Source organism: Equus przewalskii, chromosome 25 (assembly GCF_037783145.1).
Source record: "Equus przewalskii isolate Varuska chromosome 25, EquPr2, whole genome shotgun sequence".
Classification (NCBI taxonomy): Eukaryota; Metazoa; Chordata; class Mammalia; order Perissodactyla; family Equidae; genus Equus; species Equus przewalskii.
Window position 1 is genome coordinate 8,832,824 of NC_091855.1, and position 22,899 is coordinate 8,855,722.

Consider the following 22,899-nt stretch of genomic DNA (forward strand, 5'->3'; position numbering starts at 1 on the left):
AACTTTCTACCCCAAAACTTCAGAATACTCTTTCTTTTCAAGTCCACATCATCCCAAGGGACTATATGTTGGGTCATAATACAAATCTATATATTTATCCATATATAAATCTATATTTTTAGTTGCTGTATCAACTATTGAGAAGAGGGTGTTAAAATCTTCAACTTTATTTGAAGTTTTCTATTTCTCCTTTAAATTGTATTAGCTTTTCCACCATGTATTTTGAAGTTCTGTTAATAGGTGCATATACATGATTTTGTTTTGCTGAATTGATCACCTTATCGTTATAAAATATCCTTCTTTATCTCTGGTAAAACTCTTGCTTTGAAGTCTACTTTGATATTAATATATAAGCTTCCTTATGCTTACAGTGTCCATAACTTATCTTTTTAGATCCTTTGACTTTTAACCTGTCTGTGTATTTATATTTAAAGTCTGTCTCTTAAAGTCATCATATAGTTGGGTCTTGCTTTTTTATTCAGTTTGACAATCTCTACTTTCAAAGGAGATATTTATTTTGTTTGCATTTGATGTATGAACATTATTGGGTTGAAGTGTGTCATTTTGATGTTTTTCCATTTGTTGCATCTGATTTTCATCTTCTCTTGCTCTTACCACTTTCTTTATGTGTTAATCACCTATTTTTTTAGTATTCAATTTAAATTTCTCTGTTAAATTTTTAGCTATACCTATTTGTGTTTTCTTTTTTCTCAGTGGTTGCTCTAGGAATCACATAAACATCCTTAGTTTATCACAGGCTTTGAGTTAATATCATACCACTTCCCAGCATTTGCTCTTTGTGTTACACCGCTTTACAAGGACTTATGCTTGGCAACAGTATAAATCATTTGCCTCTCCTCTCCTTTGTGTTATTGTTATCTCATGTTGTACTTCTCCACACTGTAGCAATCTCACACTGCAATAGTATGTATTTTCTTCAGTTATTTTTTAGAAAAAGTAAAAGAAGAATACATCAAATATTTTTTTATTTACTCACATATTTACCATTGCTATTATTGCTCGTCACTTCTTCCTGTAGATCTGAGATTCAGTCTGTTGCCAGTTCCCTTATACATGAGGAACTTCCTTTAACATTTCCTGAAGTGCAGGTCTGATGAGTTCTCTATTCATTTTTGTAAAAATGTGTTTATTTTGCTTTCCTTTGAGAAGGACATTTTCTCTGGATATAGAATTCAGTGTTGACAATTTTTTCTTTCAGCACTTAAACATATCATTCTATTGTGTTCTAACTTTCAATGTCTCTGAGAGAAGTCAGTTTTCATTTGTATTATTGTTCTCCTGTATGTAATGTGTTTTTCTTTTTCTTTCTACTTTCAAACATTTTCCTTCATCTTTGGTTTCAGCTGGCTGACTATGATGTGCCTAGCTGTTGAATTTTGGAACTAGATTGCTGAAATTTTTTGATCTCTATGTTGACTTTTTTCACCAAATTTGGAAGATTTTCAGCCATTATTCTTCAAATATTTTTCTTCCACATTTGTTTTTGTTTTGTTTTTTTCCTTCTTGGACTCCAGTGACACATACCTTAGACAACTCGATATGCTATTCTTATTCACTAAGGCTTTTTGAATTTTTTCTAAATTTTTTATGTTCTTCAGATTGATTACTTTCTATTGAGATCTCTCAAAGTTCATTGCCATCTCCAATCTGTTATAAAACCAATCCAGTGAATGTTTTTAATTTCAGAGATTTTATTTTCAATTCTAGATATTTATTTAGTTTTTTTCTATTGTTTCCATTTATCTGCTGAGATTACCCATCTGTATACTCATTATTATCACTTTTTCCTTTGATTCTTTTAACATATTTATAATAGATGCTTTGAAGATTTTGTCTTATTCATCCAACATCTGAGGCTAGTGCAATTGACTGCTTTTTTGCTTGATGATTCACATTTTTCTTGTTTCTTTATATATCTAGTAATTTTTTATTGTGCATTGGCTACTATGGATGAAATAATGTAGAATCATTAGATTCTTTCATCTTCCTGTAAAGAGTGTTGCTTTTTATTTTAGCCCACAATTACATTACTAGTTGATTCCTTTGATCTTGTGGAGTATTGGTGTTTTACTTTGTTATGTTGAGCTTGTTTCAGTTTTACTTTTAGTCTTACTTCTAAGGTTTTAATGAAAAACTTGGGGTATCTACCAAGCCCCTCTCACTTGGCCAGATTCAAACTTCTAACTCAGTTTCCTCTGAGGTAGGCTGCAGCCAAAATGTCTGCTCAAATTCTTAGCCCTCTAGCTGTTCCATTTTCTGTTGTTTGAACTCTCCCCCATGCATTCATAGTTCATGTTTCAGCCAAGTGTTTGAGCTAAATTCATATGCAGATTTTGTGGTTTCATCTCTGTGTTTCCCTCATTTCTGGGGTTTCCCCCTCTATTTCAAGCTGCTTTGGCTGCCCTGAATTCTATGCTCTGACACCTCGAGTCAATAAGGCTTTTGATTTCTGCTTGAGTCCTAGATGTCCTGTGCCTCCTAGACTTAGGAGTACTTTTAGCAGGAAGGTGGTGTAACTGTATATCTCACCCAGTGACGGTTCCTTCTTTCAAAACCTAGACCCCCTCTAGGTTTTGCCTGCTCTTGCTCACTCTCTGTGCCTTCAAATAGTTGCTTTAAATTTTTTTCATGAATTTTTATAATTGTCATTAGTAGGTTAGTTCAAATTACTTACTCTGCTGTTATCAGAACTGGAATCCTCAATATTATAACTTACTTTTCCCTAGTGTAGTGATCCGTATGTTACTAATTTTAATAAAAGATTTTCTATTTGACTCACTCATATCTAACTATTACAAGTGCCATCTCTTTGTTCATATATGAAATGGAGTTGTCAAAACATCTCATACAAGGTGTAGGGTGACAGGTGTGCACAAGAGAACCAGATGCTAATCCTTCCTCTGCCACTAACTAGTTATTTGACTATAGATAAGTCTCTATTTTGTACAACGAGGGAGTTGGGTTGTATCAATGTTTTTCAAACTTCTAAAAAGTGTCAGAACTCCTATTTTTTCTCCAAAAGAACCTTATAAAAATACAAACCATATTAAAGCAAAATAGCCCTGATGATAGAGAGGGTATAGCTCAGCCTGCTCAGTCCAACACCCACATGTCCACTTTTATAGTGACATTGTAGCTCCTTTGTGGAACCCTAGACCTCCACAGATCATAGTCTGAAAAAAAATCAATGCTGGATGATTTATAAAAATCTTTTCCTATCCTGCCTGAGTCCAAGAATGGCTGGATTGTGCATCTAGAAATGTGGCCATTTTCTTAGGACCTGAAATGGGCAGCTGTGACCTTTGACCTCCCCTCTGCTTTTTCACTTTAACCCGCTTCTTGTCCTTATTTCTATCCTTATCCAGCCAACATGGGCAGATATTTGCTGTGAATATTTGAGAAGTCTGGTGTATAAGGGATTTCCTGCAGTTGTACCTAAAAGTAGCACCCAGGTACTGCACCACCAAGCACAACCCACCCCCGCCTATCTCTACTTCCTGTCTACAAGATATGACCAGTACTTCCCTCTACCTAATTGCTTCTTTGTGAGTGGGAGGGAATTAATGAGCTTGGAGCTGTGCTGATCATTTATAAATTCTTTCTCCATCTGTAAGACAGCAGCAGACAGGCTTAAGAAATCCTCTCTTTGCATCACCAGTTGGTGGTTTTGTTGCCTTGAAAGAAACAACAAAATGAGCAGGTGTTGGGTACTGCCCACATCCAGACAGCATTGCCAATTCTTACATAGCGTTTCACCTCCAAGCTTGGGAAAAAGGATAATGAGGTAACGAAGGTGATACAATCCACATTGTTAGCTTAATCTTTTCCTGTCCCAGCCCTTCTTTCTTCCACTTTTCTCCTAAAACAACCCTGATGATGAGTTTTCAAGTCAGACCCTGCAAGAACAGGCACATTCTTTCCTTGCATGTAAGTATAAGGCTTCATAAACGGGTTTCCACACGGGGCACGGCCATAATGGGGAATAATAATAATGATAGTTAACATTTTTTGAGCATATCATATGACAGGCATGCACTAAGTGTTTTTACATAGTTTATCTCCTTTATTCCTCTCAACAACTGTAGGAAGTAAGGAATATCAAAATAAGAACACTGAAGTTCAGAAAGATTGAGGAACTTGCTTAGGTATCAAACCAGCAAGTAGAATATCCCAGATTCAAACTCAGGCAGCTTGACTCCAGATTCTGCGCTCTTAACCACTATAGCCTTGACTAATGTTACACCTGACAGCAGACCCCGCCTTCTTGTCTCTTAGATGTGGAAGATGAAGATGGCATTTCCTCTGCCTCTCCTTACTTAACCTAGAAAAAAATTCATTAAAAATTAGAGGGAGGGACATCCTGACTCCATTGTAGTAGGGACTCAACATTGATGGGTCTACAGACAGCCCTGCCTGTCAAAGGTGTGAACTTCCTACCCATGCATGAAGCCCATGGTAGCACCTCAATAGTGTGTGGACCCAGGGTGCAGCTGGGTGGGCATTCGTCAGAAAGAGTCCAGAAGAGTCTGACTTCTCTTTGGTGGTGGATATTTAGGTGATTTCTAGATCTGTGTTCTCTGATTGAGTGAGAGGAACAGTCTCAGCTTCAAGATGTATGCACGCCACTGGTAACTATGCAACTGTTTTTCTGTTATATTAGCAAGCTAATTGGATGAAAGAGTGAAGATTTTAGCAAAAAATCCCACTGTGCTATTTCCCAGATACTTACCTTGAAAGGGGTTTGAACTTGGTATTTATTTGGTGTGTCAGAAAGTAGTATCTTATCTCTGAAATAAGTGCCACGAGTTAAATGAGACTTTGTGATTTTCAAAGATTTAAGTTGAATGAAATCCAGATCAGCTATATAGTTGTCGACATAGACTCATTCCAAGGCAAATAGCTGGGATCTTTCAAAAAGGTGAGTCAAAATTTGAATTTGAAAAAATAACCCATTGGCTAGAGAGCTTACAAAACAATGTGGCAAAACCTTGGGCACTGGGGACCTGCATTTGGTCCTCCCTGGGTATAACCAGGGGCAGGTCACTTTGCTTCTGTGGGCTTTGGTTTCTCTTTGTGAAAATGAGGGAATAGATGGATGCTCATGAAAATCCTTTCAAGCCCAACCTATGTGATTTTTGTCTTCTTAGTGATAAGACACAATAGTGTAGATTTCAACTAGGATTTAGGCAGTTTTTTCTTTGAGGCAACAGATGGTAGAGGGAGCATAACATGGTCATTAACAAGACTGACTTTCGAGCAAGATAGCCTGGGTTTGAATATTGGTTCTACTGTTTATTAACTGTTATGACTGTGGCAAATTACTAACCTCACTGTGCCTCAGTTTCTTCATCCATAGAATGGGGATAATAAAGTCCCTTTTTCATTAGATTATTGTGAGGAGTAAATATGTTAACCTATGTAAAGTTCTAGAACAGTTCTTGGCACATGATGAGTGCTGTTTGTGGGACTGCTTTTATTATTGTAATAGCACCACTGTTTCTGTTGCTGCTTCTATTACTGCTCGGCGGTTTTTAGGAGGGGTGGCAGGTTTCCTTTTTAGATGGATAATTTCCTGAGATCCTTGGGGAGTGAGGCTTAGAATATCAAGTGCAGTTGTGTTTATAATTCCACGAGGAGCAATAGGCCAGTTACACTGCAGCCTGCCTGTATGCATTCACTCCCACAGGGACTGACTGTTCTTGCCACTGCTCTGCCCTTCTCACAAGGAAGCAACCTCCTGGCGGATTTCAGGGTGGAAGTGGCAAAGCCCCTTCTCACCTCACTCTGAAAAGTAAGCTAGGTGTGGCTCTAGTGTCCCGATGCAGTGATGTCTGATGATACGCACGGTGGCTAAGGACATAGATTCATGTTCAAGTCCTAGCTTTGTTACTTTGCTAACTTTGTTGCATAGGACAAGTTACTTAACGTCTCTGTGTCTCTGTTTCCTATCTTTACAATGGGAAGAACAATAATAATCCCTTCTTTATGGTGTTGCTGTGATGATTAACTGAGATAATATATACAAAATCTCAAGAAGGTGTTTGACATATAGTATATGTTTGGTAAATGAGAAATATTATAATTGCTTTTCTGATTATCATAGCAAATGAGGAGAATCTTTGGTCTATGGATGATCAGTGACTCATGGGAGAAAAAATCAAGGACCACATACTGATAAATTAATGAATTCTACTTACTGATTTTATACATGAGGAAATGTCCATGGTGTAACTCACTTAATTTGCAACTGATGACTTATGACTGTTTAAATTTTAAATAACTAGCCTAGTATTACAAATGGAATGGACTCCCAGAGTTGGAAAGAGCTCCAACAGATGCCTAATCCACTCACCCCTCCCGTGCGTGTATCCCTCTGCCTCCTCCCTGGTGCTTAGCTGGTCCTGCATTGTAAAGGTGGAGAGTTTCGTTTTGCTCCTGTTGGTCTCTAGATCTCTCCCATGTATGATGGTCCATCCTACACCAGAGTGCTGTGTCCAGCGTGTTGGGACACGAGGAGACTGCCCATTGTGATGGTTTTCTGTTGGGACAGTCTTGGCGTATTAGTGGAAAATGCAGTCTCTTCTGACGCTTAGCCTTTCAGGCCCCCCCACAGTGCTGGTCACAGTCAATAGAATTGAGTGAGCTGACTCGGATGTGTTCTTGTGTTCTTGGATCAGCTGCCCCATAAAGGAGAAACAGATCAAATGTTGATGCCTGTGAGCAGGAAGTCTGGAGTCGGGGAATTAAATCTAGAAAAGACCTGGGAAATGCTCCAGATGTTAGAAATGATCCACAAATGATGAAACGGGGCCAGAGAGGTTAAGAGACTTGGCCACCAGGACTCAGTATGCGGAGTGAGAGTTCTCTCCCCCACCTCTCTCTGGTTCTCCAGCGTGGTGACCACACATGTGGCCTCTCAAGACAGGCTGCTTTGATTCAGATTTTGATTCTACCCCTGACTGGCCCTGTGGTCTTCAGCCAATTCTCTCTGCCTCGATTTTCTTATGGGGAAAATGGGAACAATAATAGGGGTTTTGTGTGGATCAAATGAGATCATATGTGTTAGGCACTTAGGACAGTTCCTGGCACATAGAAAGCACTCAGTAAGTGTTTGTTATTATTACTGATCTTCCAGAGAATCTCAGGAATATCAACTTTTAATACAGAGAATAAATGTTTTGACCAGGCTAGTGTTTAAAGTGTTTTCTCTCACTTAAAATATGGCTTTTTAGTTCTTCTTAGCTTCTGGTTCAGAAGTGACCTTCAGAGCCCACCTGTGAGTGAGCAGCCATATTCTTCCCTGGGATCACTGTGTGACTTTTGGAGGAAGGAGGAAATCGTTAAAAAATAATTCCCCATTATTTATTATTTCCGATTCACATTCAGCAAATATGAGCAGAGTAGTCTGCCCCATGCCTGGCACAGAGATAGACCTATGGGACACAAAGGTGGGCGGTCGGGTGTGCCCCTCCCCGTCGTGGTGTGTACAGGGTAGGCGTAGTGGTTGGCAATAAATAGGTAATTCTGCCACAGCGCTGGAGGGAGCACTGACGGGGCAGGATAGAGAGCTATTTACAATACCTGGAAGGGGCCCTGAGTCTCATTTAAGGTGTCGAGGAAGGGCTTTCTAGAAGAAATGATTCAGCTGAGACCTGAATGATGAGCTGGATTCTTGCCCAGTCTAGGTGGGGGCTGGGGAAGAGGATTCCAGGCATGGGGAATCGTGTGTGAGTGTCTGTGCGGGGTGCTTTGGCTTGGGAGAAAATACTGGTTGTTCACCAATTTACTGAACATGTAACAAGTATTTATTAAGCTCTTACTATGCAGCAGGCATGGTTTTACATAATGGGGAGACGTCAGTTCACAAAACTGGTGATGTCTAGTTTCATGGAAGTTATGGGAGAGAAGAGAGAAATAAAGATGATAGGTGCTGTGAAGAGAGCTGCTTAAGGTGGGGCATTGGGAGTGTTTAGGGTGAAGTGAAAGTCCAGCTGAGACCTGAATGGGGAGAGGAGCCAGCCACGTAAACACTCACCCAGAGGAGGGAGGCTTCCCGGCAGCAGGAATGACAAAGGCAGAGAACTCCAAGGCAGGAAGGATCTGGAGAAACTGAGAGGACCGGTGTGGGGGATGTGGGGAAAGTGGCACAAACAATTCAAAGGTGTTTGGATTGGGTTGTTGGTGCTGAGAAAGGCTCAGAACATTTCTAGTATAAACTAGTGTTTTGTTTTTAAACCAGACACACAGTATGGGTGTCTCTTTTGAAAACCAGGAAGCTTTTGTTAAATCTCAATTGCAAATATCTCTTTTCTGAAGTGGGGCTTGGCTCCATGTGTTCTAATAAATGAGCTGAGGTAAAGTGCATATTTTCTGTCATTGCTGACTAGAACTGCACATGAGGCACGTGCCCATGCAATGGTCCTGTTCCCGGTTAGGAGCACGTGTCAGCAACCTAACGCATCAGTGGGGCTGCTGGCTCAACAAAAGGGCCCGTTACGTTGATTACAGGTGTCCCAAAGGTTTCTCCTGGGTTCTAGCCATATATTTCTAATTTCTCTCATGAGCCTTCTCTTCCTGTTTTATTCCTTTGGACTCAAATTTGTGCTTCAAACGTACTTTAAGTTCTTTCTATCCCATTTGGGCCTGCTTTACCCAGACTAATCGTCCACATTCTTTGTTTTCCTGGAATATCATCTCAGTGCTCTTTTGGGTCCCTCAGGAGACTCATGGCTCTTGTTTGCTCCCAGTTGACAGCTTTGGAGATGATGGAGAGCCGTGCACATCTTCTGACAGTGACGAGGAGGTGATCAAACAATTTGAGATTTCCGTGTCCCGGTCCCAGAGTTTCCGTTCAGGAGCATCTGAGAAAGGAAAGCAGACAAGATTTGAGCAGAAACCCAAATTCAGCTGCTTGCTTTCTATCCACGAAGAGGACGGCACAGAAGTGTCTGCTTGTGGAGGTATTCTTTGCAACAAACCCTTCCTTTATCCAGACCAGGGATGGCCAATGGTAAGAGTGTTCATGAGTTACCTCACTGCGCTTGCATCTGAGAGTCCAGAGAGGAAGAGAACATGAGGAGGACCCAGGGCTCAGACAGGGCAGAAGGGCTGCTCCTAAGCTCACAGGGGGGCCATCATGCAGGGGACAAGGAGGGGGAAGGATCAGAAGTGCCCACGTCTTGACCCCTGATTTGTGGGACCCCTTCCTTCTTGTAGGTTACTGCTTTGTACATTTTGAACAGTGACTAGAATGGTATTTATCAAGCTTTTAAAAATCTTATTCTCTTCTGATATGTACAAAAATTTCACCTACCTGTCTTCTGACATTGAGATGCTGTGCCCTTTTCCCCCAATTGGAGTCGTGGAGTCTATTTTCCATGTATCTGAATAGCCTCAGAAGATTTTTGAAGCTTTTCTTTTAATAGCTTGTATTATTAAAACAATAGGTATGTTTTATCTTCCAAATAAAAATAGGTACTACGATAATATTGAATAACCTTTTTCAAACAACACATGCCCTGCATGCTCTCCCTCGTTCCCTGTAGTTTCTCTACCATCCCTCACATGAGAATTACTGGGCAAGGGCAAGGTCATATGCCATCCTCTAGCATCTTCATACTAAGTTCACCTGTCACCAAGGGGAGGAAGATACTTAGAGGGAGGGTCAGCACAGCTTGGGACGGTGGATAGGTGTTGTTGAGAGTCCTCCTCCCTCTCTGCCATTTACACAAGATAACCTGCAAAAAGAATAGTATAATATGTCTTAATGCTTTCCAGAGTGAAGGTCAGGCATCTCCCTGACTCCTTGATGCCCAGAACCCTGAGAAGGTACAGGACATTGGACCAGGGAAGGGTCTGTGAATTATATTTGGTAAAAACCTAGAGAAAATGTCACGCCATCCACCTTGGTGACCTGATCTAAATGATCTGGGTTCTCTAATCTTTCCCTTCCTTTTGGGCATGTGATCGGTCAATGGGGGCATAGTTGTAGATCTTCCATGTTTTTCATTACTTGGCAGAGGAAAGAGAAAAAGGAGAGTTCAAAACTGAGAGAAGATAACAGAGAAGAAATTCTGACTTGACCATGTGGATAAGGCAGGCAAAAAAAGAACAAAGGAAAAAAAAGAGAGTTGACATAAAAGAACTCTATTTTTCAACAGGAATATAATAATTTGCTATCCATCATGTAATTTTACTTATTGATATGGGTCAACATAACATAGTATATTACTGTTCTTTTTAGCCCAAAGTAAGCCAAGCAATAAATGCCTTGTGTAACAAAAGCATGATAACAGCAGCTACTGACCCTCTGTCATCTCACACCCTCTCCCCTCTCAGCTCTCCGGCACTACGTCCCAGCATTCCTCTCTCTTCATTGAGAGGGCGAATGTGAGCTCATGAAAGTCAATAGCCGTTGACTGCCTAGGAGTAGCTCATTTAATTCTACAGCTAATGGCCCCTTTCCCAGAAGCCCAAGTGTCCAGTTTCTGATTTATACAAATGGCTGATGTCTGAGAGTTGTGACTACCGCTCTAACCTTTACCCTTCCTAGAATTAGCAACAACTTCTGTCATAAATGGTGATTCTGAACTTTTTGGGAGATGGTGATAGAAAAGGTAAATTTTTCTCTCCTGGAGGGAGGAAAAAGTCTACTACAGTGAACAAATTACCTGTAGATTTTGTAGAAAGTCAGGAGTTTCATAGGAATGAATAACTGCATGCTACATTTTAGGTTGTCAAATGCCACGGAAATGTTAATGTAATTTTTATTGCATGATTTTTTTCTGTGTCATTTCTTTTCGTTCATTGTTAGATCAGTGAATTTGTTTCAGCAATGAAGAATAATGAAGAGATTAAGCATGCACCCCAGAGAGGAATTTTCTTTTGCTTGTTCTCTATTTAGCTGTTTTTCACTCTACCTTAAACATGATTTTCTAAGATAAAATTTAATTGTAGACAATTCTTCCACCTTAAAAATGTATTTAAAATGTTGGACCAGTGGAATTAAAGATCCAAATCCAAGTAAAATCTGACCATAAATGAGTTACTGTAGGTTGTCTCATGTTTCATCATACGTGAGATCGTTCATTCTAGATGGCATGGTGAGATTATTAGAACTCAGGCCATGCTCTCTTCATAGTCCAGGAAAGCTCTCTCTTGCCCCACATATCTGACTTAGTGTTATTGTGCATTAATTGTCACTGTATTCTCGATAACGTCAAAGAGGGTTCAGGCTAAGTGATCTGGATCAGAGACTGGGCATCAGGTCTCTGGTGTGAAAGGTGGGCTGCAGAATAATAGTCCACTTACTGAGGCTTTTATTTTGTTTTTGTTTTTGAGCAAAGCCTTATTTTTGCTTGTGAAATATTTTGTTCTTAGGATGTTTCATAAAAGCTAGATGTTGCCTTCCTGGTGTCATTTAAAACAGCTCAATTACTCCCAGATTCTGTGCTCAGTTTTGTTTGGGATGGTCTATCAATCAGGATTTTAAATATGTCAAGGTGATGTCAGGGTGATACATATATAAAGAGATTTATTGCAAAGAATTGGCTTATGCAGTTGTGGGGGCTGGCTAGGAAACAGATATGCAGCTCTGAAATCCATAGGGTAGGCTGAAACTCTCAGATCTGAGTGGAAGCTGCTGAGAATAGGTGAAATTTTCTCTTCCCCAGAGATGCCTCCGTTCTTTTCTTAACGCCTTGGAATTGACTGATGATGTAGGATAATCTTTACTTAGCCAACTGCTGAAGGGCTTTAATCATGTCTACAAAATACCTTCACAGCAACATCTAAATTAGCATCTGATTGAATAATTTGGGTCCTGTAGGCTAGCCAAGTTGACACATAAAACTGACCATCATAGTCGGTAAGCAAAAATATTTGTATATGGTTGTTGGTGGGGAGGGGTTTGGGAGAGTAAAAGAAAGTGATTGGATAGTGGAGTTACACTCCATCAAAGTGGGATGTGGACTAAACGGGTTCAAGATTCCCTCTACTGAAATGAATGTAGTTGATGAGACATAATTATGCCCTATGATTTCTAGGAAGCCAGAGTATGTTTCTCTGACAGCGGGCCATTACTTTTCCATCTGTGTTTAAGGTGACATGACCTTCTTTAATCTAAAGCGTGGAAAGACCGCTTTACCTAATGGTGACTCACCTTTCCCTTACCTCCTCCTTGCAGCTTGACTTGTTCCCCAGATTTGTTTTTCTAATTCATCCCTTGCTTGTCTGTCAAGGAAAATGGTTTGTTACGTTAATATAGTTCTTATGTTTTTCAGTCATGAATAGCTTTTCAAAGCTTAACGTAGCTTTTGAATATCCCCTTATTACCGATCTAGGTATTACCACTGTAGGAGTTAAAGTCATGAGACAATTTTATGGGGGTAATTTCTTGGCAAAGTTAGATTTTGTGCTGAAATCCTGCTGTGTGCTACACGCATTGATGGATGACCCACTGTTTAATAGGACATTTTAGAGTTCATGTATGTGAGGAATGGATGTGCTAATTAGAGCCTTAGAAGAAAATTCTGCTTTATGTTGTAGGGTTTTGCATGTGGAATATCTCTGTTCTTTTGTTTTCTGTGGCCTTTTTTTGGTGTGTTTGCCAAATAACTGAAACTGTGAATGTGAAAATTTTGTGGTGCCCTGTGAAAGTGTTTCCAAGGGGCCTGAACTAAATTATTAAGAATAACAAGGCAGATAGGGGAGTTTCTCAGTGGCTTGCCATGGTTTTGCAAAATCCCAAATCAAGAGTCTGAAGTTGTGCCCTGAGGACCAAGTCTGCCTGAAGATGTTTTTATGTGGTCTGTAGAGGGTGAGAATATGTTTTTAAGTTGGCATGCTTACTATAGGTGGGTCATATACTGTCTGGTAAACCACTGTCACCGCCACTCCGTATTGCTGCACACCTGGCTGCTTCAGGTATTTGTTACCTGCCTAGGCTTCAAAGTTCCTTGAGGGCTTAGGGAAACCCACTGGTGGATAACGACTATGCGGTAGATTTATGTGGCTTAGTGCCAGGGGCTTATGCTCTAGCCAAGGCTTTAAGACTAATGGTGGAAACAATTGCTAACAGACAGTGTGTAAATAAGAGCTGAATTTATGATATATACTTTGTCTTCCCACTCACTCGTCTGGTCTATATCTCTAATTTTCTCTCATCCTGGGATGGGGGCTACTAGAGGAAACTGGAGGCCAAAGAGATAAGACATCCTTAACTACTTTTTAGATATGGGAGGCAAGTTAGGGTGAAAGCGATTGCTTAGGGAGACCTTGTCAGTTTTTTTGTAGAATCTAAGGGTAACCTAGACATGGAAGGAGAGGCGGGGATGAACAGGGCGAGGGAGTACTGACACAGAAGGAGAGAGTAGAACAACACTAAGGTCGGAAAAAACACTGTGTCTGAAGAAGTCAGGGAAGATTCAGGAGTTGTCGGGGCTTCGGATGCACAGGAAGGAAAGGACAGGAGGCAGGGTTTGAGGACGACTGTGAACAGAAATACACAACTAGCATTTTCATGAGCCAGTGAGATCACGTGTGACAGCGAGTTGGGAGTAAACAGTAGAAAATGGGATTTGCTGGGTTGGATCAGGCCAGTTTGGGCCAGACAGGTAAGCAAGGCTAATGTTTGTGGAAGACCTACTGGCTGCCGAGTGGATATTATTTCATGTGTCCACAATGACTCTCTAATGGCTTTATCATCATTTTATAGAAAAAGAAAAAACGGTTCAGACAGTTCAAATGTTCTTATTCTTAAGACAGAGCTAGGATTTAAATCCAGATCATCTGAATCCAAGTCCAGTGTTCCTTCCTCAGATCAAGCAGAGAACTTTTTACTTGAGAGAACCACTGAAGCTTTTTGAGCAGAGGGTAATATGGTGGACGTGGAAGAGAGAGGAAGAATGGTAGAGTCAGGAGACCATGTGAACTCCACAGTAGATTGTTGTTCTTGCTTTCTAGATCCGTCCCCAAGGTCTCATGGTCATTAGCTCCAACAAAAGCTAATGTATTTATTTTATCCTTCTAGCATAAATACACATCCTTTACACTTATATTATTAGAAAGTATTAAACCTTCTTGTACCCCACATAATGAACTAATGGTCTTTTTGATTATATGGACCAAGTTTATCCACTGTATGGATAGAGTTATGTTTCTGCAAGTATTATTTGGTGAATTTTGTTTTTGAGGTCTTGGTTGGTGTAGTTGCTACTGCTCAATTTCTCTGGGGAAAAAGGTGTAAAATAATACATTTAAAATAATTTCCTTATTGCAAATTTAGATTTGGATGGAACCAGCCAACTGAATTATTCTGAGGATCTGTCTCATGGTGAAGATGACCCCACTGCTGTCCACTCACAGTCATTCCTGGGTGAGGTGGGGGATACCAGGCACCATGGTGCATCTCCCCAAGAGACCAATGAGGTTCACAGCCTCCAGCGCCGGTCCACAGAGGGCAGCTTGGAGATAGAGACAGCGTTCAATAACCGGGGATTTGAAGATTCCTATGCCACCGACAGCTCTTCCATGTGGAGTCCAGAGGCAAGTCATTTGTTTTTCATTCTTTCGTTGCTTGAGTGCTGTGTGCCCTCTGGCTCGTTCTTGCTCTCTCTCCCCTCTCCCTTCCCTCCTCTCCCATCTCTCAAGAAAAAATTTCTCTGAAAAGGAAGCGTTGCCTTGAAAAACAAAGACCTAAAGAGCCTTTATTTGAAATAAATTTTTGTTCATATGACCAAGGCCCAGCCCACATATGTATCAATAAAAGAATCATAAATAAATTTCTATCAAAATAGAAAAAAAAAAAAGAGAAGAAGAAGGGTGGCAGAATGGACCCAGCAACAAACAGGCTTCTTTTTTATCTATGTTTTTAGTTCTTTAGAGAGACTGGTTTATTTCATTCATGGTTTCAATTTTTTTTTTTTTACCCAAAATCTTAAGTTATGATTATTTGAGTCTGAGAATTATTTGAAAATTAAACTAAAATACAATGGCCCTTCAAATGAAATTATACAAGATTTTATGATGAGGATCTTGCAGTATGAGTATATTTGTTGGCTTTGAATGAATTGAAGATCCAGGAGTCGGCATTAGTCTATAATGACCCTCTGGCCATTGACTTTCCATTTTGGAATAAATCTCTAACAAAATATGCTTCTTCTAAATTTCTTTGGCAATTAAAACTTGCTCCAGAATATGCCTAACCACACAGCAGTATGACTAGAGGTGATGATGATAGAAACTACCATTTATCAAGCAATTATGATGTGCCAGTCTCTGTGATAAGGATTTTACAAACATTATTTTATCTTCTAGGCATTCATGGCTATTCTTTATTAGCTAGATCCCTCCTATTATGATTCTATGACATTAGGAGATATTAAGTAGTAGTGTCTGATACCTACTTTGAAATTCATTTTGATGAAATAAATCATATAAGTATACAAAACTTTAATATAATTTGTGGGGCTAGGGGAAGGCAAAGGGTGAGTGAATTTTGTTAGCATCAGTCTGACTGAGAAAATAAACAGGATGAATCTCTTCTTATGACCTGGACTATCATACACACCAAATGCTCATCAAGGAGAATAAAAAAATCACAGAAAGTCATGTTCCAAAGCTTTACTGCTAAGACACTGGGCGTGTAGAGAGAGCATAAGGAGGTGTGCACGTGTGCACACATGCCCTTGTGTTGGTGTTACTGCTGAGGACCAGAGGTGGTCACTCAGATCTGTGATCTGTGGCTTGTTAATGTGGCCCTTCATATAGAGACACCCAAGGCTATTAACCTTCTAAGTTTGGTAAAGAAATTCTGCTTCCTTGTCAGTTTACTGCCAAGAGTCATATCAAATCCCACACAATAACATTTAACGTTTAAAAATATTCTTTTTTGGCTTTCTCACCACACAAACAAAACAGAACTGTTTCCCTGCCTGTTGATGCTCTGTCTCCTTGATAACTCTACCATTAGGCTGAGGATTGCTTTCTCTAGGTAGCCTCCCATTTGCCGGCCTCATGGAGCTTTAATAGAAGACTTAGTGTTGAGGGCACTAAATGTTCTCAGACTCCAAAAATACCCAGACATCTCTATGTGCTCCATTCAGCCTCCTATCTATTTTGAGACAAAAACTGTAATTTGGTGCTCCTACAGTAGAACCTCAAATGCAGCTCAGAGGCAGCTCCCGTAACTGCCTGCTTTGCAGGCTTAGCTTGCCTTAAAGAATTGATTTATTTGCCTCTTAGCTGTATTAAGGACCCTGTCTTCCCCTGCGTATCTGGCACTAGGAACATATTGTAGGTCTGTTTGCTTAGGACCACACAGATGACATCAACACTATCTGACTAAAACAGAGAGGCTTTCAATTGATGGAAAAATCTGTAAACCTGCATGAGTTTTGACAATGTGGTGCAAGTATTTTCATCTTAAAGAAAAACCTGGGATATTAGAGCTAAAGGAATCATTTATTTGGCCTCAGAAGGAAACCGGTCACGCAGTGTGACTACCTGTTAGGCTGATGGATTTTCAAGCGCTGCTCTTCTCTGCTGGAAAAAGCCATCGACGTTTTCCTGCTGACCCAGAGCTTGGCAGGGAAGACAACGGGAGTGTGGCTGGCGATTTTGAGCACACAGGGAGGCAGGTGTCCCACTTTTCATCTCTGCTTTCCACTGATTAACTGGTTGGCCTTGAGAAGTTAATTAAAATCTGCCAAATGGGGATAAAAATGAAGAGATTTTTACCTTGCAGGAAGGTCAGATGGATTAGCGGTATTAACAGTACCCACATGAGGAGCGCCTTTAGTTGCCTGGTGATAGGTAAAGTGTGTTGAAATAATTAATTGCTATGAAAATACCAGCCTTCACATATCTTTGTCTCAGATCAACCCAGGAAGGGGCTGCAAAGTCCAGTTTTCAGGGGCCGCAGCTTCGATCGTCCCCCTCCAGAGCCTGGCCGACATCTGGAGCTGTGTCCTATTCAAGGTTCTCAGGGCAGTTATTTCAGAGCTCTCCCCAGGACTCTACCACTGACCTGCAGGTGGAATGAGCATTGATCTGAATAGATAGCCTGATAGATAAGTGGAGAGAGACTTCTTAACTAGGAGATTTTTACCTTGGCATTGAAGTTGATGACAAACTGGGAACTGTTAACTAACAGAACAGGGGCCTAAAAGGATGTGAAATTCAAAGTAGCGTGTGTTTCCAACTCCCGTCTCCCATCTTACTCTCTCTTCATCTTACACAATTACTATATATATAAATAGCTATGGTGAAAAGTCTGGGGGAGAGGAAGGGAGATATCATGGTTCAACATAAGGTTTGGGATTTTGAGCATTAATACTGGTAAATCCTGGATAATCCTGGCTGGGCATATGATGTTGGGGGCAGGGAGTGAGTTATTTAGCCTTTCTAAGCCTTAGTTTCCTCTCCTATAAAATGAAAATATTAAAACCTACCTCGTTAGGTTAACATGAATATTAAAAAGATAATGTTTCTTAGCTAGATTTCCCAAAAAACAGAGGCTACTTTGTTAGGACGCGCAATCCCAAGAAGAAGAGTGAGGGGCAAGAGGGGTGAGGCAGGGAAGAAGAGAGAGCCAGTATGAGAACGTGTGATTGAGTTGGCCACCCTGTGTGACTCAAGGCTTCATCTTGTGGGACTGTACTCTAGGAAGTCATATAAACCAATCTCAGGACACCTGCCCAAGGCGGGAAAAGTGTCCTACCTTGGGCATTAAACCCACACACACTCTGGACTTTATGTACATGATGTACATGAGTGCTGAGCAGGATTCTGTAACTTTCCAAGACTTGACATCAACAGAGGGGCTTGTGGTGGGAGCTGAGAATTCCATTGCATGGGCAAGAGGTAAGACTTTGTTGGGCTGTGCCAGGCTGAAGCCACTTTGAACCCAGACAGGCTGTGCCTGTAGGGGAAGATGGAATAAGAGGTGAGGCCAAGAAGGTCTGAAGTGCATAAGAGTGGGCTTTTACAGTCTATAAAGGGTTTAGTATGGTAAACCCTTTGGTTTAAGCCCTGGCGTGAAGGAGGGCTTAGTGGATGTTAGCTATTATTACTTATGGTTCAGCAAGCAATGTAGAGATGATCAAGAGTGGGCTAAAATAGGTGGGAGTCTTAACAGAAGACTGTGACTTGATTTTTGAGTTGGCCTAACTCCTTGGAGACTTGCTTCTAATATTATATCTACACTAGTCAGTTGTATTCAGAAGTCTCTATAGCAACCACTTTTATCACTTGAAACTAAGTACCTCTGAATAGAAACACTCACACATGAATGCATGCTCAGGGGAGAGGATATAAGAAGCTTCCCTTATTTTGCAAGAAGCCTAAATTTTCTTGGTAGACTTAAGTGAATCTTAAAAGAGAGTGTGTTTATAAGATGCCTACTATGGGTCAAATCCTTTAGTTTTCACAACAACTCTATTAATGTTGGTGTCATCCCTGTTTTACTGTTGAGGAAACAGAAAGTAGAGAGGATCAAATAACTTGCCTGATGTCACAGAAGTAGTAAGTGGTAGACCTGGGGCTCCCAAGGATGTCTCGTTCCAGACAGCCATCCACTTTCACCTGAACTCTGTGGGAAAGCTTTGTTGATGAATGTGCATTTTTGAGGTGTCTTATTTTTTTTTTTAAATATGGAGGTCTTTGAGTTAGCAAAGCCTGGTATTTAATTATGTAAATAAGAACTGATTCTGATTTATAGTAAGAATCAGACCAAGTTTAGTTATGGGTGAGAGTCGTGCTTTCAGAAGAAAAATCAAATTATACAGATATTGTTTACAGTTTGTTGAAGGGTGGTTCATTAGAGTAATGCAGTTCAGCTCAGCTTTCTCAGTGAGGTCATCAGGTCTGACTAGCTACAGGTGAATTGCTGCCGAAGGGTGATATTTCATAATAAGGGGGTTCGTGCTTGAAAACAGGTAGCGCCAGTCCAGTAATGAGAATAGATATTTATGGAATCTGGTCTAAGCCAGGTATTTTTCACATATATTAAAACCCCACAATGACACTCTACCAAGTAGGCATCTTAATGCTCGTTTTTCAGCTAGCATACGAAGAAGTTGTTGTATTTGGCCAGGGTCAAAAAGCCAGTCAGTGGTAGAGTTATGATTTCAACCCGGGTGTTCTGTCTCCAGTCCAGTGTTGCTGTTTGCTAAATGGCTGCCGGGGATGCCCTCCTAAACCCTTGCTACTCAAGCATGATTTGAGGTCACCTATGACATCCTTCTCACTTTCTGAGAAATGCGGAACCTCAGGCCTCACCCCAGTCCTACTGAATCAGGGTCCCCAGATAATTCAAGTCCATGTGAATGTTTGAGAAGCTCTGCCACAAACTTCTCCTCCATGTAGATTGAAAATCTGCTGAAGGATCACCTCTCTGTGACCCCGATTAGGACCCTTGTCTGTAGGAGGTCATGGCCCGTAGAGCACAGGCCCACGCTCAGCCATTTCTCCTGGGGACTCAAGGAAGAGTTATCTCTCAGCAGTTGTGTAGTTGACTAATTTCATACCTAGCATCTCAGTTGGTTTCAATGATAGTGGTCATTTGTGCTTTTTGAGATGCAGTGTATATGAAAACACTTTGCAAAATACAAAAGCTTTGTTCACTCATTCCAAAACCATTCATGAAGGCTCACCATATGCCAGGTACTGTACTCTCAAAGAATTCACAATCTAAAGGAGAGACAGACCAGAAAACAGACTTTTCTAATGTACAGGGATATGCGCTAGCAGTCAACAAGGGCGTGGTTCTGAAGGAGCACAGAGGGACACCATCTCTCCAAATGTAATTGGGCATTAACGTTTCTTTTCCAAATCTTTTCCTCTGTCTGCAACAGGAACAGGATGGGACCAATTTTCAGGCACCATCTGGGGTCCCAGAGCCCATCTCAAAATGTGGTGACCTAGATGTCATCTTTGAATATAGAGCTGCCAGCCAGAAGCTCACAGTGACCGTTGTGAGAGCACAGGACCTCCCGGATAAGGACCGAAGTGGTGTCAACTCCTGGCAAGTTCACGTAGTGCTGCTGCCCAGTAAGAAACAGAGGGGCAGGACAAGCATACAGCGAGGCCCCAACCCTGTCTTCAAGGAGAAGGTCACCTTCACCAGGCTGGAGTCCAGAGATGTGCCTACCTGTGCTGTCCGCTTCCGCCTGTACGCTGCCCGCAAGATGACCCGTGAGAGGATGATGGGAGAGAAGCTGTTCTATCTCAGCCACCTGCACCCAGAAGGGGAAATGAAAATGACTCTGGTTCTGGAGCCAAGAAGTAATATCAGTGTGAGTATGTGGAGTGGTGTTGCTAATGACTTGGTGTGTTTGAGGTCCTGGAATTGTTAGCTCTTGATTTAGTACATTCAGCCTGTGAATTCAAACACCTTAATGTAATTTTCCGTTTGGCTCTCTTCATCCTTATAAGCCATGATTTGCACTTCATGGTACAATGGGTTTTTTGTGCTCATAGTCTCTATAACCTGATGGATGAATTCCTCATCCATTTTAGGAAATGACAGCAGCATTGTGGTGGCGGGCATGGAAAAACAAGGAGAGGTGGCTTGTCCTTCTGGTTAGCTGATAAGTGGTCTGAACACCCATCCCCCTTCTCTGCCCCCAATATGCATTAAGATGAATCTCTGAGAACGGGCTTTCAAGGTGAAGTCCTTAACAAGTGTGTCTGAGTCAGCTGCAACAGCAGCGCTGAACTCCAGCTGCTTCTAAGACCTTCTATGACCAGGCTCCTTCCACATGTCCCGTCCCCTGCATCCCTCAGGGTTTTAAGGAAAGGCAGCACAGCTTATGTGTCTATGAGATGGGCAACCCACTGTTGCTGTGGGTTATATGTCATGAGTGTGAGGGTCTCCTTTTAAAAACCAGGTTTAAAGATCAGGTAGCTATCTTGGGCTATTGGGCCAGTCAGTCACCCATTCAAAAATGTTTACTGAGTACCTACTAGATGTCAGGCACGTATGGGCAAAGGAGATGCAGGAAGGAATGAGATGGATGATGCCTCTGTCCCTGGAAGCTTTCAGGCTGGTGAGGGAGGGTGACAGTGACCAAGGTAGGCAAGGAAAGAGAGTGACGGACGCTTCTGTTGTTTAGGAAGGTCAGAGAAAGTTTCTTTGAGGTAGTGATAAAACACAGCACTCAGGGAATCAGGGCAGCGAGACTGGTGGAGGACAAGGATTTCAGACAGCGAAGGGGCACCCACAGGTGTCAGCAGGTGGAAGGAGCCTGTCATGTCTGAGGAAGAGGAGAGGAGGCAGGAAGGCCAGAGTGCAGTGATGGGAGAGCCAGCCACTTACATGTTCAATTCCTCAAAATTAGTATCTCCACACTTGAACTCCTGATGTCTGCCTCCCTAAATCCACCCCACCTGCAGTCTTCCTATCTTGGCTAAAGGCATTTTCATCCTTTCAGTTGCTCAGGTCAAAAATTGTAGAAGTCATTTGTGATTTCTCTCCTTTCTACTTGAAATCCTCTTGGCTCTATCTTCAGAATACAACCTGAACCTGACCACCGGATTACTGCAATGGCCTCTACATGGTCTCCTGGCTTCTGCCTTTGCCCCCTACAGACTAGTCCCAACATGGGGGCCAGAAGGAGCCTTTTAATCCATAAGCCAGATCATGTCTCATCTCTGCACAAATCCCTCTTTATTCTTAAGCTCTGAGTAGGTATATCTGAAATCCTGGACAACAGAAGCCGCAGGAGGTCGGAAGGAATCCTGCACTGTAGAGCATGGGGACAGAGATGGTCATACCCCTATTTCTCTGTGCCAGGCACTGTGCTGTGTGCTGGGGGCACAGAGTTGAGTGGGGGAAACAAGAAAGAACTTTGGAGGTAAAAATGCTTCTATTCACCAGTTATTTGTTGAGCATGTTTATGTGCCAGACATTGGGCTCTGCACTGTGGACTGAGAGATTTATAAGGATTCAGATTTTGATGGAAGAGATGAGCTGTGCGGTGATGGGTGCCACAGTAGACGCTACTATAGAAACCCAGAGGAAGGGGTGATCCTCACCCCAAACTAAGAAAATACTTCATTATTGGATTATCATCATCTAGACAGCAGGGGCTATAGGGCACCAAAAGCACCAGCCCTATGGTTTACCAACTGTGTTCCATGAAAACCCAGGGCTTGACAGAGATGCCTATGACTTGGTAAACGCGATATTTTCCTACAGATGTGAAGAATTTTTAATTCCTTTTAATGTGTTTATTTGTTGGAGTTTTGGATAAGTTTTAGGAAATGATTTCAGATGTTAAGAAAGGTTTGAGCAAAGTCCAATGCCCTTATTCCTGGTGGGGGAAGGGGTGGCTCCAGGAGGCTATTGGCCTTCCTCCACGGGGCCCATTCCTGCTCCTGCTTCCCGAGTGAGTCAGCGTCCTGATCTGCTTTGCTCTCCTCGTCCCTATGTGTCTGGTCACGAAGGTGAGTGCCTTGGAGAAGTGTGCACGTGAATAAACTTAACAAAATGTGGGCTCTCTCCTGGGTTTGTCTGGTGCCTACAAAGTCTCTGAGATCCTCAGTCCATGGGTCAGCTTCGTTATCAAACAGCTGTAAAAGTGCTCATTTTCAGTGTAATTCACTTCCTTACGAGGAAACATGCTGCTTCTGGCACGTTCCTGACGACCTTAAGAAGTAGCCCCAGGGGCCAAATGTTCTACGCAGTGGTAGACGTCTCTCATTTCTTTTCTAGTGAAGAGAAAATGCCTCCTGTGTTGCTCTATTGATCAAGAAGCTGCAGAGAACAGAAACAAAACACATGCCTGGAGTAGATGGGTTCCACAGAAATGTTCGAGCACAGGTCACACTGGAGGGAATTTTGGTCTATATTAAATGTATTACTAGCTCTGCGTCTAT

At 41.6% G+C, this 22,899-nt stretch overlaps 1 protein-coding gene across 47 annotated transcripts in view; it reads left to right on the forward strand.

The window, feature by feature from the left end:
* Positions 1 to 22,899, forward strand: part of SYT16 (synaptotagmin 16) — a 260,415-nt gene that overhangs the window by 213,407 nt on the left and 24,109 nt on the right. For 44 of the 47 annotated variants that reach the window (XM_070593187.1, XM_070593182.1, XM_070593180.1 and 41 more), the window contains 3 exons: positions 8,769 to 8,981; positions 14,306 to 14,565; positions 19,875 to 20,315. In XM_070593187.1, the coding sequence (XP_070449288.1) occupies positions 8,769 to 8,981; positions 14,306 to 14,565; positions 19,875 to 20,315 (914 nt within the window). The remainder of the gene's footprint in view (positions 1 to 8,768; positions 8,982 to 14,305; positions 14,566 to 19,874; positions 20,316 to 22,899) is intronic. The other 3 variants (XM_070593190.1, XM_070593191.1, XM_070593189.1) reach the window with 1 other exon arrangement.